Source organism: Plectrocnemia conspersa, unplaced genomic scaffold, assembly GCF_051122295.1.
Source record: "Plectrocnemia conspersa isolate PC_06_02 unplaced genomic scaffold, ASM5112229v1 ptg000010l, whole genome shotgun sequence".
NCBI classification, from domain to species: Eukaryota; Metazoa; Arthropoda; class Insecta; order Trichoptera; family Polycentropodidae; genus Plectrocnemia; species Plectrocnemia conspersa.
This window is the reverse complement of record NW_028277174.1, coordinates 20,180,349-20,200,605: the sequence shown is the minus strand read 5'-3', so window position 1 is coordinate 20,200,605 and position 20,257 is coordinate 20,180,349. Positions and strand designations below refer to the sequence as shown.

Genomic DNA, 20,257 nt, shown 5'->3' with positions numbered 1-20,257 from the left:
ACAATAGAAGCAAAACACGTTTAACAAATCCCCGATCTTTTAATAAATAATACACACATTAATCGTTTGACTTAATTATATTTCACATAAACGTTATAATTCAATATTACAATATTATTTGTCGTCAAATTTTACAACAGTAAAAAGTTCAAATTTCATGAAAAATTTAAGCTAGCATACATACATTGTAAATTTTATGATGTCATTTAATGTACAAATGTATGAGATGATTATTAAACGCTTAATTCGATGGTATTGCAACACAGTGTAATTTTTTAACAAAAACAATAAATAATTGTATATTTTAATTTAATTCTAGAAAACGATTTTAAAAAGTTTGTGGAATGACGTATTATAAATATTGGTTTTTGTTGTATTTTTATAACTAATATAAACGATACTCTAGTAGTTCAATGAATTTACATATTTACACGGAGTACGCGAATAATGATCGTTTATTCTACTCTCACAATTCGCTAATAACCGCACTTTTTGTTTTAATTCAAGATTTGTGTTTATTTATAACGTATAATTTTAATAGACTATGATTTATTAATACAATAGATTACGCTAACAAATATAACACTCAACTTTGGTTAGCCGTAGCTTAATAATAACCAAAAGTGCAACACTCGAGATTTTCACAGTAATAGTAAACATGAATTTAACTCGTTAATGTTTTGAATACATTTTTTTTTATTAAATAATGGTAAAAATCAAGAAATTCGATGACTAGATCATATATTATAGAACAGTAAGTATAACTCATGATTTAATAGATAAAAATACATAAGGAGATAACCTTTCATGTTCTCAATTATCGATATTCATTGTTTTTCAAAGTGACCGAGCGCCTTTTTAAAAGTTTATCTTTATTCAAACACCGAGTAACGTGAAAGTGCCTTATTTGTTCAAAGATTGTGTGAATATAATGCAAATAAATATGGAAAAAACATATAAAAAATATCATAACAAGGTTTTTTTGCAGTTTATTGCCAAAGCAAAAAATATTCTGCATTACGTGTATTTTGGACCTCCACCTGTAAAAACAAAACAAAATAGAAATTATAATTACAAAAGATCACTTAAATAAACTATATTATAAAAAGTGGCATTTATTATGTTGAAAGATAAAACAAGCGTAATTAAAAAAAGTAGTTTATTATAGATATTGAATCTTTGAACGTTAATATCGACGATTTCCATTTAAACATAAAAATGTGAAGCACATTAAGGTTTGTGCAGGTAATGTGTTTGAACCTTACTTGAACAATCCATTCATTAAGCTTGACCTATAACAAATAAAAATGTCGCGATGAATGATGTGTCTACTCGTAGACTATTGTTAATATATATGTGTAGTTATTTTTTTGTAAAACGAATACCACCCAAAGTAAGATAGTCGAAATAGATAAGGTTATTTCTTTAATAAATGAAATGATTTTTTTATATGGTAATTTGTATAATTAAACCAAAATACAAAAAAATAATACTCGTAATACAAAATGAATGATAAAAATATTACAAAACAATTACATTTTATGTACACAGTAACATACACACATACATATTAAGTTTTAAATACCCAAACGACCGCTCCTATGCAATTTTTGACGAATATCAACAAAAAGTAGCAAAAGGAGAGCCGTTTGTGCTTAATCAACTAGCGCATTCTAACAAGTCCAAAATTTATATATATTTACAAATCGTAATAACAATTTTAAATGCTATATAAAGTCGAGAGCGACTAAATATTACTAAAAAAAATCAAAGAATTATTACTTTACGTATGAATTATATATGTTATAATAATATAAATATAGATTACAAACAATTTGGTGCAATTATATTATCACATAACGGTCAATTAAAACGATACATTTCCTTCCTCTGATATGACACATAAACACCATTGGGATTAAAAAGCGGAAGTATAAAATTTTACAAATAATTACATTTAAAAAAAGCAAAAAAAAGTATATATATAATATAAAATAGCAAATATAATGATCTTGTGTCTAAAAAAAATCATCACAATATAATCTCCGTATTTTTAACAACAGTGAAACGTGCTTATTTTTGTTAATACCGTATTGCAATACAACGTAGTTAATATATCTTGAAATCGGCCAAAAACTAGAAACTGGCAATAGTGTTTATAACCGTCACTTAGTATTTCGGATCTGTAGAGAACAAAATAAAAATAAGTTAGGACGATACTATTTTAATACATAGTTAAAATAAATACACTACTATAACATATACTTCAACTTTTCTATAATGTATCTTATTTCATTTTGAAAACCCGTCTAATTCATCATTTGATTGCGCTCTATCAATGAAGTACCTCATTAATATAAATAATACATTATAGAGAAGTTTAGTAAGAAGCGAAAATCTCACGAAATACACTACTGCAGCTAAAAAATACAATAAAAACACAGTACTTACAAATCTATGTATAAATAAAATTTAAAAAAATATGCAAATACGACTATAAAGAAGATTTATCATAATATGTATGTATATACGTATTACCATGTACACGTAATATTTTAAATATATTAGTTAATAAGCTGAACATTTTATATATTAATAGGCATGACTACTTTGTCGTTAAAGGAAAAACAAGATTGACAAAAATTAGTAACATAAATGAATTTTTATTCTAATAAATGCTTAACGATTATTTTAACAAGTGTATAAGTACTGTATGATTGCATCTGTTGTTATATGACAAGAACATGTTAACTTACATACATACTCAATTAGGTGTAATGGATTCTCTTCACGTTGTACACTGGATTTGTTTTTATTTAAACATATTTTTAATAAGCAATTATCGTTGCGATAATGCGAATTTTATTACTGGTTATTTATATAGCATACCCACATTTCTTTATTGTTTACTCTCTGATTAACCATTTATTTTTTAAACATGCTCTTAAAATTATTAATCAGAACAATCAGAAACTTGACCAAAGAATTGATATATTTAATATGATGGAAATCATGATGACTTCTTAATTAAATTTCGATAGAAAAATAGGAACTAAAAATAGATTTGCATATAGTGGCAATTCACAAACATTTTTGTCTTTACATTCCCCTTGACCTATTTCTTTATATTGGAAAATAAATTGCATTAATTTTAGTGGCTCTTAATCTTCACTGACAACTTTAAGGATTGGGTTCAAACAAAAATCTCTAGATTTTAATCGCTTAACCATGTTTTGGATACGTCGCTTTAAATTGACAAGTGTCTTTGGTCGCTGTGGTTGCTAAATGTATTTGGTACTTGTATAATATACTTTTTTAGTAATTAATCCATTGTAAATGTGGCTTGTATATAGAACATATTCCAAAAGAACTAAAAAGTCAAGCTGACAGTTAGCTACAGTCTTATTATTTTCAGCAGATAACACACAAAAACGTATGATTGGTTGGTCGCCCTGAGGGGCAGTACCGGTATGTATAAATACACAGAGCAGCATTAGTCTTTTGTTATTGAGGTACAGTTTTCGTAATTATTATCTTATCGCCCCCCATTCACTATTGTAATAGTTATATATGTTTTATTAATTATAATCCTTGACTTTTTCTAATCTACGAATATTTTGTAATTTTTGTCTGCCATTCAATTCTGAATATACCCCTAAACTACAGTTGGAAATCGCTGATCTATAGTAATAAAAATATCCAGATAATAATTATGCTACATATGTTAGTCAACATGTTCATGATATATGCGTGAAATGTGTTCAAATCTACCGTCGTTTTTAAAAACGTCGTTACCTCGTCGAGTCACATACGCAGACGATCTTCAAACTTATTCGGCATCGATTGACTTAGGCACCGATCGATTATACGATCCTTCTTATGTAAATTACATTAAAATTAATTTAACCGAATAAATAAACACAATATCGATAATTTTTAGTATGTGCATGATTTAAAAACATATAAACGATAAGGTAACAGAAATAGATAACTAAGTACAAAAAAATGTTGGATCAAAAATAAGGCTTATCTCAACTGATTATAAAAGAACATTCCAGAATTGGAGAAAAATTAACGGGAACTCTATTTTAAATTTTAACTGATCCATATTTTATAATATAACATGTATATTATTATAAAAATTACTAACGTGTATCGATAGTCTGTATACATAGTTTTGTTATAACATGTGACATTTATAATAATATATCGTTAGCGCTATAATATGAATATTGTTAAGTTTATCTTATTATATTATATATATATTTGTAAATTTTTAACAGAATTATAAAATCCCAGGGTATTATGTAAACGTGGAATTATATAAATATCAATAACGCTAAAGTAAACGTCAAATATTATTAAAACGATTTTAAAACATGCATCCATGATTAAAATGCGTACAATATTTAAATAAAAAGCTTTGGTTTTATAACTCGATGGTCGACGGCGTCGAATGCGGTTACGGGTAAACTGACTGTACGTACGGTGTCGTGTTACATCCAGTAACGTTCGAGTCCATCGACCACGGCCGATTAAAATAACAAAAGTCGAGGAACTCAAGAGAACGGATCGATTAAATATTACATATTGATCCATTTTAAAAATCTAAGCTGAATTTCCACTACACTCTTTAAATGGAAGGCCTTTTATGGAAGTGCATACAAGAATATGTATATGTATTAGTCGTTTTTCTTCTTCGTTTAGTTCCTAAACCACTTCATCGTAAAAACTGATCTTTGTCTTTTTTTTTTTAAATTAATATATTTCATTATAATTAATAATTGTTTGCTAACTAATCAATAGTTTCTTATATAATACAGAGCAAAACTCGCATTTGAGCGTAAACATTTTAATCATAAAGTTCAATGAAAAAGTCACACAAACTTAAATACATTTTCAACGATTAATTATAAACACAGTTTCAATTTAATATTAAAGAAAATGTATTTCGACTTTATAGCTTATTAACAATTTCGTCTTTTACAAACGTTTTGATTAATTTTAATTAAACAAACAGTATAACCGAAATAAATCCATAACTATATATTTCTGATTAAGTATTTTTTTTTGTCATGCGATGACTTATTTTATTGTATAATTTTTAATATAAATATTGTCGTTAAAATATTAACAACATCAGCTAGTTGTGAGTAATGGTACACAGCAAACGTTAGTTATTATAATCAAATAACAATTGACAATATCCTGCATAATGGGCAGGTTTTTAGTTGCCTTTTGAACAGTTTTGTCGTTTGATCGGTGCGGGTACATCGGCAGTGATTGTTTTAAGTAAAAAAAAACGTGCTGGTTCATGTTAATTTACGATTGCAGATGTTTTTTGGTGTATTACAACGAAGGAGACCAAGAATTTGTTTATTCCAATTTTAGCCATCACCACCAAAAAGCATCCGCGATCCGAGACTTATGAATAATGACAGCCCAAAATTGACAGTGATACAAATTATTAATTTTTCATTCCTCAGATATTAGCTCATTTGTAATGTTTCACTGCTTCAAATATGAACATATAAACGAGGGATGTTTAATAAGTTATAGGAATTTTGTGCCAACAAATTTTGCCATTACTGATTATTGGTCATTTAGTTTGTCAAATTACATCTGTAGTTTTTGAGTCACGAAAGACAATTAATTCACTAAGAGCGATCATTTTCTATTTATGGAAGAAACGAGACGAAACGATCTGTGTTAGTGAATTTGTTGAATCGAAAAGTAAACACTCACATAATAACATTTTAATATCTATTTATGTATACTTAACATATAATTAAAACTGTTGAAAATATGGAGGAAGGTTGTTTTGAATTTCAGCAATGTAGGAAGGTATATCAAATCATACACAAAGTGAGTATTTTAAAATACTATTATGCATATAGGTTGTCTATTGAGTGAACTTTTGGCAGATTTGCAATAGGAATCATTCACATGAATGAATAGTAAAATAAGCATGTTTCTCATTAGTAACCCATAAATTGGCAAAATCTGATATATCGTCTTTAGATACTTTGGCGAGAATTGTAATTTTTATTATGTAAGCATTAAGTACACATGTCCAGGCTTATTTTAATGGAACAAAATTTCACAAGCACATGTGAGTCAAGGGCCTAATCGTATTTTTTAAGTATTGAATGTTGACAAGCGTGTGTGTGAACACAACGTTAAAGATTATCTTACAAGCCTGAAAGATGAATCACAGTCTGCCATACAAATATTTGTTTTAATATAAACATGACGCTACTTTTTCCAGAAAGGTCCGTATAAAACGTAGAATATTAATCAAACATAATAAAAAAAAGAAAGGCAACCAATTAAACGGTCAGAATAAAAATATAGGAACATCGAATACCCCATGAATAACTGAACGAATCTATTTAATTGTACTACTTAAAAATATGAATATAAATTATGACCTAAAATAAATCATTCAATATAATCAAGTGAACATCAAGGTATCGATCAGTTTGTCAGTAAATTGAAACTTTGTAAACATTCCTCGCGTATATATATATATATAGTAGTTGTTAGAGTCGACTGCCGATGGAAGAACAAAAAGAGACGCCTTATTGAGATATACCATAGTTGACCCCACCTGTGTAGAGTCCGGTGTTCTCGGAAGCGGGAGCGGGGGCGGGGGCGGGCGCCGGCATGGCGATGGGCGGCGGGGGACGGTCGGGGGCCGCCGGCTGAGCCGTCACCGGCGCCACGCCGTCCGAGTCGTCCCTGTCGAGGGTGTGGTAGTCGCCGGTGTCCTCGGGCGTCCTCGGCTTGCACTTGCCGCAGCAGCAGTTGAAGCAGCAGCAAAGACAGCAGCAGAAGTAGCAGCCGGTGAGGACGCCGCAGCAGATGAAGAGCGCCTTGCACCAAGTGGACGTTACCACGAAGTAAGCGTTGACGTTCTCCTCGCCGAACTGCTCCGCGATGTAGAGGCCGAGCGAGCCGTAATTATCGTAGATGTTCCTTTTGGTGGGGTCGATGAGGATAGAGTGCGCTCGGTTCACCTCCTTGAACTTCTCGGCCGCCCCCGGGTTGTTGGGGTTCTTGTCCGGATGGAACTTGAGCGCCAGCTTGCGGTACGTCTTTTTGACGTCCTCGGGCGCCGCGGTCTTGGGCAGCTCGAGGATCTCGTACAGGCTGGTGCCCGAGGTGGATAGCTTGCGCCGGTCCATGGCTGGCGGTCGAGCTGTCTTTCCGCTGTCCGCTTTCCGCGCCTCGACTCGACGGCGACGGTTCCCGACCGAAGCGAACGGCTCGCCCAGTAACCCGCTCCAAAACTCGGCGCATGCGCCGCCCGAATGCGTCAAAACATGGTTAACTTATCTTCACAAAATATTTTTCATAAAGAAAAAATACACATTCACTATAAAAGACTACATTAATAAGATTTATTTTTATTTTATTACAACTCTAGGGGGGCTTATTTATATATGTGTTTATTTTAATTTAGTGTGGCCAAAACTTGCCGGCACTCTGGTAACACTGGCGTGACGGACTCTCTTCACTTTACAACACTGGCGGGCTCGCACGCCGGTGCGTGTCTCGCGCACTGTCGTGCAATTACAGTTTTTTTTACTAAATTTACTGATAGGAAGCGTATGAAATACATTTCGACTGATTCGCCACAAAAGTAGTAAATTTAAAAAAATCTAAATGCCTAGCAATCCGGTAATATTATTACTTAATGTATTTGACACACAGTTCTGTGACACACACAACACGATAAACGCGTAATTTTATTACCAAAACAAAAGTTACACGTACGTCTTCGTCCAATATTAGGAATATTTCTGTTCGAAGACGATGTAGAAAGATCTTCGGGGGCAAAATCTTCACGAATAATTCTATTGCTGATTTTTGTGGTTCGTGCAAATAAACGTTCTTCTGTCGATTGTTGATTCGCAATTCAGAATATTTATGGATACATATCTTATAAGCACTGAAAACCATAATATCAATGAGCTCCAAAAATATTTTAAATTGTCAACTACTTATCCTCCTGTGCAAAAATATTTACGAGTCGTTTTGCTTCTTAGATCAACTCCGCTTTTTGTTCTGTTATAAAAGATAATCACCGGTGGTCGTTTGTTTTTGCTGCCTTCTCTATCTGTGTTAAAAACTTTTGCACTGAGCAACAGAATCGTGTGATTTTTTTTGAAACATAAGACGCCAAGCACATATTATCAGCAAAACGAAACAAAAAAAACAAAGATAGAGGACGTGAGCTCCAAGCATGCGATATATAAAAAGATTCCTGCAAAATAATATTTATTTATCATAACAAAATGATGATATCATATTTACATTATACGGATGTTTTGTGTTCTCGTTACACTCTCGATGAATCTGATATATTTTATATCAACTATAAATAATGAAAATTTATTATTACTGTTTTAATAATAAATAATAATTAGAAATATAAACGTGAAAAATACTTACTTCATAATTACAATAATCTTCATCTGATGATGAAGGGTTGTTTGCTATGTCTTTGAGCAATTTCCAAAAGTATATATAAATATGTACGTTTATATGCAATTATATAAACATTTCTGCGAGTTGCTAATGAAACGTATACTAACGCTTCCAAAATGAAGCAAAAGGAATCCATATAAAAGAACCAGCTTCCAGTATGCTACGGACTAGATCATCATAAAGAGTGCGCAGTATTTAAGTATTTCTGAAGTAGCGCGCATTTCTTAAGATAAAACCGAGCATCTTTAACTATCTATTGTGGCGTAATCATAACTATCATTTGATTAAATCCAGCAGTAGCTTATTCTGGTTTTGTTTTAATTAAACTGCGCGAAAATGCTTTTCTCACTTTACATTTTAGTGTAAAAAGGCAAATAGCTTCGCTGATATGACATGTGATGTGCTGCTAAAATTAAATATCAAATACGTCTGGCAGCACTTGTGACCATATGGACAATTTCAAGTTGACGAAACGTACCACACACCACAATCCGCACATATTTAATGCCCTTTCTTTACATTTTTAAACCGTTTATAGTTTTTGTCGTGTCACAACGTTAGAAACAGTATTTAAAAAATATTATTAATTATAATAATTTTAAATTATACGTATATGAAACACATTTAGTACTATAGAAATACAATATTATTTTTATTTGTTTTTGAAAATTTCAATGATATTTTTTGGTAATTTTTAAATACCTTTAATTTATTTTAATAATATATTTTCTTAGGTTTATTACAAACTCGCACCTCTACCTTCCCCCAAACATATTAATAAGAGTTATAAAAAAATCGTTCACACAAAAACTTACTTTAAATAAAAAATAAGTTTTGGAACAATTTTGAAGAACGTTGTATTTTCTAGTTTATGAAATATAAAAAAGCTTTAAACGACAACTGTGGCTATTTATTGAATCTGTTCAGCATAATGAAAATAAACGCATTCAAAGCAACGTATCATAGTTCGAATAAACGCTAAAGTTTTGCATTTTGATAATATTACTCATTAACCTAAAGCACATGACATTCGTTGAGACTCGCAACATTTCACACTAAAAATATCGATTATATGATTCGCGTTCGGCCTTCCGTCGGCGCTAGATAACTCTGATTAGACTCTTCACTAAAATGATTTAATCTGCGACCGAATAAACGAAGATTGAATATATTAAAAATAAATAAAGTAAATCAAGATTGTTGTGGTGGCAGTCTTTATTTTTTTATTTTATACATCGATTTGCTGCTGCATTCGCTCACATCATATAAAAACACGAACAATGCTCTTTCGATCCTGTTTCAATAAAATAACAGATAATAATAATTTTACTTAAACACTAGTTAACTAAATGGTTACAGAATTGATACAATTGTACAAAATGACACACATGAGGTTTTTTATTTTTTTTTATTTAAACTCTCAAAGTGGGGTTGGTGTATCTGACGTATTTCAAAAGGGCGTCATTGTCTTCGCAAACTATCGGTTTCACGTGGTGACAGGCTACGTCGTGCCAGTTGACTCCGTCGTTATAGAATTGATTCAGAACAGCGAGACAGTTTTCAGGCGCTCCTCCTTGCAACAATTCCTGTAAAAAACAATATATTTAAGTTAATAACAGTTATGATTCCATCTTATTGAACAACGCTTAGGCAATCCACGTTATACTATTATATAAAAATAAGTCAAATAACAGTTCAGACAGTTCAAGTAGGATAGAAATAGGTAAGACTCACGGACGGTATTTGGGGGCAGGGGGGGCATTTGTAGTACAGACTTAAAAAAATATGACAACTATCCTCATTGATATTATTACAGACTTCTGATATAATAGTGCTAGTCAAAGTATATTTAAACCGAATTTTGGTCAATAGGAGGGAACCCTCTTGATTTTGGCCAGAAAATGCATACATTTAACGAAATGGAAATATTAAAAAAACGATCACTGATTAACCAACTTGACTTAAAAAGTTCCGAAACGACAAACGTTCTGTAGCAGACAAGTGATAACATCAGATGCAGTAAAAGCACTGTGAAGGATTTTAGAACACTTTACATGTAGTATGTATTATACATGCTTAGAGAATAACGACGTGCACAAATATCATAAATATTTGCCGTAATCGCCAGATATTTTTAACTGCCGGAAGATTTTTATTAAATGCTTATGAGATCATGTAAAAAAATCATTCGTTCAGTAAATTATGATATAAAATTATTATATATATATATTATTATTTTCATTTGACTCACTCTTGTATATCGAGTTTATTGTTATATCTATTCTTGAATACGAATTGAATGATATTTACAAAATAAAAAAATCCAGTCATAAACTAAACAACACGTCTATAGCTTTTTATGTGTAATGAATATATTTTACTAGAAATTAATTAAATATATTATATTGGCAATCGTAAGAATTTGGAATCATGTCGTTAAAAACAGACAACCGGCTTGTGAAAGCCGGTTTCACACTTCTTAGCCAATTAATTTTATATTCTAGATAGATTGCGAATATTTTGTGGATTGTATTTAAATTTTAACTGAAATATATACCCTGTTGTCCGGTTGAGGTTGTCCGATTCCTCCATTTTCAGACCAGTCGTTTTGTTGCCTGTTTGTGGTTGGGGCTAATTTTTGGAGTACTGCGGTCCAGAACCATCCATTGGCGCGAACTGGGAGAAGATCTGGCCTATCGCAACCTTTGAAATCGCACACTCGTCCTGAAGTCCAAATATATTTGACCTGAAAGATTTAACAGTTTATCTAGAAAAGTCCTGATTCGTCGCTTTAAACTTATAAAACAAGCTTACATTTTCTCTGACTAGTTTGCTCTTGATCCATTCGTTTTCGTCTTGAGTCTCGATGGAAATCAAATCCATACACCTTTGTCTGCAATAATTGCGACCGTCCAACCAGTCTTGTTCGACGTTCTTCAAAGCCGGGTCTCTCCACGAGAAGAAGTATCCCTTACCTGTAAAATAATTAATTCCACTTTTGTATTGAGATGTAAAAAATATTTAAAATATGAAGAATAAAGAGAATTCGCATAATTTTCAAGGTGTAAAAAATGAATGAAAGCAGCGACTGCCATTGAAACGATATGCAAAATAGCTAAAAATAATGACCGTGAAAAACACGTGAAAATTATTCGAATATGTCTATTTGAAAAAATAGTATATTGGGATGATAAATGATGCTTTGACAGTTGGCAACCCTGTAATGTAAATTTGCGACAACCCGTTTGTAGCGAACGCCGTATCTGTTTTTTACCGCTTTCTTTTAATAAGAAACGATTAACTTTCAAAGGCTTCGATTGTTTTATAACTACATATTACAAATTGCTCGTGACGTTGCGAATAAAACTGCGTGAAAGTAATATTGCCATTGTTGCGCCGTCTTCAATCATATTTTTTTCCTGATTTATAATTTATCTAAGCCGCCTACTGATTTAATAAAACGCGTCTTCCTGATTTAGATGAACGTTTTTTATCGATCGTTCTTTATCTTGATCAAACCGTCTTCTAATGCGTAACACAACATAAACGCGGAACTTACACGCGAACTTAGCGCTAATGAGGAAAAGTCGTGCGACATTTCATTGAGCTAATTAAAAATGAAAATTATTGAACACACATTCAATATTTTATTTTTCATTTGAGCGTATGTGAGTTGCTTATATATTAATTGACGTTTGAGAAACATGGCCATCGCAAATAAATAAGTTTTGGTGTTGCCGATGAAAAATAATTTAACAATTACACTCTACATTTTTCTTAATTCACCACCAGGTGCAAGCGGTGACTTTTGATTTGAGTAATTTAATATCATATGTTTGTTTTTTTATATAAAATATACAATTAAATATATATTATATGTAAATTGGGTCACCAAGGTTTTATCACATTAAAAATTCAGAAAAGAAAAAGTATATATGCTAAAATGCTATGCTGTTGTTTTGAATCTTACATTCAAGTATTGTTATAAAGTTCAGAAAATATTTATAAAATATGCTGATCCTTAGAACAAACTTATTTATTTATAAATAGTTAATTAATTTTAGCGTCTTATAAATTTCACGTCTGATAACATAATATTTTAATAAACGTTATGCACAATTTTTGAAATTGTTCATAAAGTTTATCGATCGTATATAAAAGCATATGTTTTTAATATAATGAGTTAATCAATGACAACGGATGATTTTCTCAACCATCTAATAATATATAAGGGGATCGCGAATATAAAATGTAAATGCCACTATATTTTCTAAGAAGATATATGCAAGTATGTTATTGAATTCATAATTTGCATTATTCATATTCGGTAAAATGTTACATAATGCATATGCATTTTTGCATTTTCCGACCGTGACACGACAACGGCCGCAAAACGCACAGCGAATGACAAGATTAGCGTTGACCACCAGAAAGAACAAGAGGAATTATCTCGAAGCGTATCGTCTGCCTTGGCACGTCGAGAGAGCGGATCCGTTGAACCTAAACAATAGTGTCATGCGTGCCAGGCTTCGAAATGGCTCGATTACCATTTATGAAGCTTTTATGTGGGCGCGAAAGGAGGTTGCCGAGAAGTGTGTTTAAATCGATTAAGAAGGAAGAAAACGGGCACAGGTGGGACAAAACATACACTACTTTCTTCGCTTTTTATGTGCATTCCTTCGTCACATCATGTGCAAGTGTGTGCCAGTCGCTTTCGTTATGCGTCACCGTCATTCAACATCAATCCGATATTGATAAGTATAATAATGTGATAACGTCATAGTTACGTTGCAAAGAAAAAAATCATCGTCTGGCAACACTGACATAAATTTGAATAGTCCATTTGCTGAAATGATACATGGCCGTTTTATATCATAAACGAAATATGTATTTTATTTATTTAAAAAAAAGCTATAGTATAGAAATAATGAAATATACTGCTGATTATTTTATTCAAAAGTATTGAAAACATGAATCAATATTTTTTGCTTGGTAACCTTGGATTAAATCATATTTTTGGTACTGTTTTGTCATTATTAGTTGTATGATATATTTAAAAATATTTGATTTTCTCTATGTGTTGTTTTTCAATACATATAATTTTTATTTGAGCGATAAATAAATTAAAGACATATTTATTACAATTAAATCAATTTTAAGACTCTATATTAAAATAATGAATTATTATTAAAAGTTTTTTTATTTAAAAATCGCTACAAAAATTATATTTTTTGTTATTGTAGTTATGCAGTTATTTTTTAATAGCCGCTATTTTGAAGCAAAATGGCAGATCAGTTTAATAAATTAACGTAAATTTAAAGTTACTGTAACAACTCTAAAACTATGGTAGTAAATGTGTGCATTTTATATATTATATATATACAAATACTATAAGGTGAATCTGGATACACATATTTGGCAAATTTCAATGTTCTAATGTCACAACTTTTAAAACTTTCAAAGATTTAATGCGATATCTTCACTAGAAGACCCAAAATTCAGTCAATAACTATAAGCAGTGATGGAAGTGATTAATATTACGGCATATGTATCCGATATTTTATTATTTTTTTACGTACATTTACGTATTGAAATGCTGCGAACGTTGATAATAGAACGGACCGTTTTAGTCCAAATTTTGAAACCGCAGTTTTTTGTAATAGCAATGAAACGGTTAGAATTGTCCGTTAATTGAATAGACATTATGTTTTTTAATTTTATTGAAAAGTTCTCCAATTACTGTACTGTCATCAAAAAAATTACTGTAATTACTGTGATTGATCGATTTTTCGATCATAACTGTTAATTAGTAAAGTCAACTTTAATTTAATTAAAATATAATTGTCTTTACTTAAGATAACTGCTGTTTTTAGTGTAGTTAACTAAGATCATTATTCAGTCTGATCAACCACTTTATTGAAATGGCGGCTATTTAAAAAGAATGTAACCTTTTTTTGAAAATCATATGTATTCGATTTTACAGAGAACATTCATAATGCATTATGTTTTAAAAATCATAAATACTATTGTTGTCTTCATAAATACCAACAATAGATAAAAATAAAACTAAAAATTTAAGTTTTAATATTATAAAACAGATAATATAATAATTTCTGACTGCATAATTAAGTTATTAATCAAACTCAAATTACTGACCGAATTAATACAGGTGAAAAAAAACTTTTTCTCTATAAATATGATTATTCTACAGCACAATAAAAAAATTCACACACAGAAATAAACCTGATTTTTGCGATCAGTTCTAGGGGTTACATTTTTTGTTATAGTCGTTTTTATTAATGTTTTTCATTATTTCGCTAAAATTAAGCTTGACACATTTTGCCACCTAGTTTTAATTACTTGATGTATATGTAAAACTATATATTATTAGTTTTCTAATGTATAGTTTTTTTTCGTTGCCCATTTATACAATAGGATGCAATAATATACATTTAATTTAAATAAATAATTGTTATAAAAAAATATATGGCAGATCAGATAGTTAAATAGTTATTCCAAAAAACTAAGTAAAAATAATAATCATAAGAAAAATGAAAAGCTATTATTAAATATATACATTACAACAATAAGAAAAAAAACTGTAAGTGTATAAAAAAAAATCAGAGAATTTTTAAACCAACACTTAAAAAAGTTATAATGTTGGTTAATTATTTTAAATTAATTAAGTATACATCATATTACTCAATCGTAACAATGAAATTAAAAAGATAATTAAAAAATAGCAAATTGAATTATTATGTGGTATAATTGTTGTACTGTAAATTATTAACAGGTCACTTGAATAATAGAAAAATAACTATATAGAATACATCACATTATAATTAATTATAAACCATGTATAAAAATAAATCCGAAACGTATATATCTCAAGCACACCTGAGTTTATATTTAGAGTTCTTTTTTTATGAATGGTTATTTAAATACATAACTGGTTGAGATATTTTTTTATCATAACTCTTCTCTTTGGTACCGTTTGTTCGCTGCCACACCTTGTGGGAGTGTGTTCATTGTTTGAACAAAAAATATGTACTTTGTCGGAACATTAACAGGATCTGCCCATGGCCGTTGGAATGCAAACTAAAGACGCTTTCGGTTTTTTGTCTTCCTAATGAGTTTCGCAAACGAAAGCCGATAAAAGCTATCTGACGTGCATTCCAATTCGACGCTTCTTCGTAGGAAACGAAAAATTTTCATTATTCCGCGCACTTTGTAAATTTTATTGGCACTTTCGCTTTTTTCTGTTAAAATCGAAAGCTGTCATTTTGTGGGTCAGGAAATCAATATTGTCAGCGAACAAATCAGACGAAAGACCGCAAAAGCACGTAATTAATACAAATCAATTGCGATCGAGAAAAATTAATATATCTTTTGAATTAAAAAATGTTTCATGCAAATGTACGATACTTTCTTCGACCTGCTGTACAAAAACCTGACTTATTGTGACTCAATGGGGTCACAATATTTTTTCGCTCAAGCCTTTCGCAAACGGATTAAGCGATGTGTGTATAATATACTAAACATACGCTAATTGCTTTTTATTAGCACGCGTTAAAACGCTTCGGAATGAAAGTTGAGCAAAAAAATAAACACATTCACACACATCTATCGAATGGAGGAGCTCTTACATTCTCACAGATTTACAGTAATTAATGACAATAGTAACACAATAATGAAAAATATGCATTCGATTATTAGCATGTGAAGGAAAGTTCAATAAGAAAAAAACTCACCGTCTGCTCTTCTTTCATGGATAGCTCTTTGAGCGCATAGATTTGGCACTGGGGGTTCAAGGATTCTTCCATTGGCAAATTGAGCATAAGCTGCCGCACACAACGTCGCAAATAACACTAATCCCGTCAAAACCTTCATTTTTATAACTGAAAATATACGCAAATTGTTAAATATAATGTGAGTTGATTTTGGAACGCTTATAATTAATAAAAAAATATGTGTTTTATCAATGGTAGTAACGATTTAAAACATTTAGGATATTTCGCTTAATATTTTTTATGTAAAATTAATGGAAACTTAATACAAATTGAAAAACAAAATTGAATTTTAATATTTATAGAATAAATTGTTAATAATAAAGGCAAAATATAACCATAATAAATTAAATAAAGCTAATGATATCTGCGATTACCAAAATTTTGATGATAGATAATAAACAAATTTATTATGAATAATTCGTTGATATTTATTAAACTATAACAGTATGTATATTATAGCACTGTATGTATGCATATATTGTGTGTGATGTTACCTTTGATTTTAATCACAGGTAATATATTATAACAATAAACACTACACACCGTCCGAGAGCGCTAGAAGAACTGGCAGGTGTTATTAAGTCACCCCTATTTATAGCAGGTTTCGAGACTGAGCTGATGGGGACAGGCACAACCGCCGACTGAAGATGCTGCCACCGGCTTTTGACTTGAGGAACACGTACATTCATTCAACAGCGTGGTATATATACGGGCAGTTGTCCTCAAACGCTTCTAATGACCGATATTTTGAAATAATAACAATATCATTGGTATAATCCGCTTTTCAACATTTCACAATAACACATTAATAAATATTTCATTGAAATTTAATAATAATAAATATTTCATATTGATTTTAAATCGTTAAACTTGAATAACATCATTTTATCATTCGAGTGTCGCGCTTACGCGCGTCGATCTCTCCGCAAATTTTGAGAACGAAAATTGATTGAAACGAACGTTTTTTACAAGTTTTTTAAGGTTTATCGTTAATTTTATGCTTTTAGAATATTTTGTCCGTAACCATTCAGGTTTTGCGAATATTTACCGGTCCGCTTGTGCAATTTTTTTAAGAAGTTCAACAAACTCTGCGCTGTTTATTAAGTTTAAAAAAACTTGTAGTGTTACTTATCCATCTGGTGACAGTTTCAATTAACATTCCTATGTATATGTAATATAATATGTTATGTCGTTATTGAATAATAACCGCACGATTATTTCATTCCAAAAATTATTGGTAAAAAAGTATATTTAAAGATCCCTGGCTTTTTAATGGCTTAAAGCGTTCAATCATTATAAGCCTTTAGGGCACCTAAACTGGTGGCATGACTAAGTTTTTGTAAAAACAACAGCCTCGGGTGAAAAGGTTTTCGATGAGCAATTGTGATTTGGTAATAAATTATTAATATTATATAAACGCTAAATGTCCATTTAAACATGATTGTTTATTAGTCATGGAAAAAATAAGATAAATTATATAAACAACAAAACAATTATATTATAAATATGTAACGTGCTATATACTATTTACTAAACAATCAAATTAGCACTTAATATTTTGTTAATTATAATACACAAGTTTTTAGTTTTTTAATTCATATTCTATACTACTCGTATTGACAATAAATAAAATTGAGCTTTTAGATTTTGAGAACCAATCTGATTTAATTTTAATTTATTATTTATTTATTAAAATTATAACCATCGTGACCTGACAGGCAAACCTAATGCGTCACGATAGTCAAAAGTACTAATACATCATAATACATACAAATATAAACAAGACAAAACAACAGACACAAATCACCTCAACAGGTGTGCATTGTCCCATACGAATTGAACCAAAACTCCATAAGTGCAAGAGAAAATGTCAATATTACTATGGACAGAATTGAGCAGATAAATGGCCTTGGCCAGAGAAGAGTTGGCAAGTGCTCCAGTTCTACACTTAACAGGCAAGAATAGTGGACGCGACCGAGAACTATATCCACCTTCAGGAGCCCACATTTGAAGCTGCTCGAGCACTGAAGGATTGTCTACGATGCCCTTGAGCAATTTCCAGAAGTGTTTAATTACATAAACACTTCTGCGAGTCGACAAAGAAACAAAGGTTTTCATCCCACACGTTTTACGGTCACCGGTCTTTTATTCATTAATTCCGGAATTCAAGTGGATACGATCTTTATGGATGTTCCTGCGAAAACTCTCAAATCTTTTCTTTCCTTCTGATTTTCTGTTTATTCAAAAGTGATTTTGAGTTATGGTGAGATGAGTGTTTCACCCCTTCTGGAGATCCGCAAGATTCCATCTTAGGAACACTGTTGCTTATATTATTCACAGACGACATAGACATGGCCATTTTAAACTCTTTATTGCATACTGATAACTTAAAGGTATACAAAAGCATCTGAATGATTTCCGATTCGTGGAAACGCTCGGTAACGAGCATTTTACTATTATATTTATTAATTAATATATTTTTAATGATATTTTTAATGCCTAATTAAAATATTTCGCTTGAAATATGATTTCAGAAAATATGTCGCAACGGTGGCTAAATTTTTAGTATTTCAATTGACCTAAAAACTTATCTTATGTGCCCGTATGAGCTAACCTGACTTCCTATCATATTTCACCCTCATTTATGTTTTGACTGTTATCAACATATTTTTTTTGCTTTTTGATTTTTAACCAATTGTTCTTAACGGCCGGAATTAATAATTAAGTGAGTGATATTTGCTTATTTAAGAAAAACAATACAAATTATACATTATCGCTAAATAACTATTTTTCTTTTCCATTATTCTTGCTAGATACGTCATATGTATTAAATTAAAATAAAAATGCGTCTTAAATACTTTTTATTTAAATCTGCTTTGATGTTACCTATTGATGAAATTAACTTTACTGGCTTATTTTATGTTGACAAAATTAAAAATTAATCAATCAAGAATTAGCCATTAACGTCATGAAATCATCCTATTATTATAAAATAGTTTCTCCTCACTTGATCAAGCGCTAGCTCACTGTTTTTCTTTGAAATTTTTTAGGGCACGTCTACATTTACTTTTCATTTTTACAAGATAATTATTTTGATATATTATAATGTAAAGAATTATTTTTGTCTATATAAATTTGTCATATCGTTAAAATCATATAGGCCGAGGTCTAAGAACAATTTTGAATTTGGTATTAAATATACAATAGTTATGGTTAAAAGAAAACCTCTAGACTGTATCTAAGATATAAAGATATAAATGTGAAATATATTATATAAAATTGTGTGAAAATTAAATTATTTTTTTACTCAATTCACTCACCAACCTGTTTATTACTATTTTACTATATAAACGAAACTTTAAAACATACACCGCATGCTCTTGAAACATTCCCACGAACGACACGAAGCATTTCAATAAATTTCCCATTGGGTCACACGCGTACTCAAATGAAAAAAATAAATAATAATTTTGGCACGTGACCAAAATCAATAAGACGAGTTCCATCCATATAACCAAGGTTTTCCACTGACTTGGCAGTTGAACGAAGTCTCATTAAAGGTTGTCAGTACAATTAATTAGCATACTAAGTGTTAGTTTAAGGATTTCTAATTATACTTTTTATAATTTATATAACCTTTTACGCTCAAGTCCTATAAGAATTGTCTATAGAAAAAGTATTTCCGTTGCGTACATAGCAACTCATGCTCTACTGCGCTTGACCCGGTAGAGGAGTCTGTGACAGACTTTCGACGTTTCGGAACTTCCTACTCTACTCGTCCATTTGCTAAAGTGACAGGTATGCATCAACGCAACTGAACCTTTATTTCATAATAATATACTAAAGGTTTAACCACCTCACAGCTAAAAAAACATAAAACATGTTTTATATAATGTGGGCGATTTTTACTTAGTCAGAAACGGACTGTGATTGGAACAAAACGTTTGATGTAAATGATCATATTTCAATTATTT

The 20,257-nt window shown here is 30.7% G+C and overlaps 2 protein-coding genes across 4 annotated transcripts; both read right to left on the bottom strand.

Moving 5' to 3' along the window:
- Positions 1–58: 58 nt before the first annotated feature.
- Positions 59–7,257, bottom strand: Csp (Cysteine string protein). Of its 2 annotated transcripts, none has more exons than XM_088193797.1 (2): positions 6,611–7,257; positions 59–2,183 (listed from the first exon to the last, which is right to left on the bottom strand). In XM_088193797.1, the coding sequence occupies exons 1-2, from the start codon at positions 7,185–7,187 to the stop codon at positions 2,170–2,172; spliced, it is 591 nt and encodes a 196-aa protein (XP_088049923.1). In that variant the 5' UTR covers positions 7,188–7,257; the 3' UTR covers positions 59–2,169. The 2 variants fall into 2 exon arrangements, with proteins under 2 accessions (XP_088049923.1, XP_088049922.1); XM_088193796.1 differs by having other exon boundaries at positions 59–1,040.
- Positions 7,258–9,690: 2,433 nt separating this feature from the next.
- On the bottom strand, positions 9,691–16,962 carry LOC148230923 (uncharacterized). Of its 2 annotated transcripts, none has more exons than XM_088193849.1 (5): positions 16,778–16,962; positions 16,245–16,391; positions 11,308–11,468; positions 11,051–11,239; positions 9,691–10,079 (listed from the first exon to the last, which is right to left on the bottom strand). In XM_088193849.1, exons 2-5 carry the CDS (start codon positions 16,381–16,383, stop codon positions 9,906–9,908), a joined length of 663 nt encoding a protein of 220 aa, XP_088049975.1. In that variant the 5' UTR covers positions 16,384–16,391; positions 16,778–16,962; the 3' UTR covers positions 9,691–9,905. The 2 variants fall into 2 exon arrangements, with proteins under 2 accessions (XP_088049975.1, XP_088049974.1); XM_088193848.1 differs by having other exon boundaries at positions 16,827–16,962.
- Positions 16,963–20,257: the final 3,295 nt, after the last annotated feature.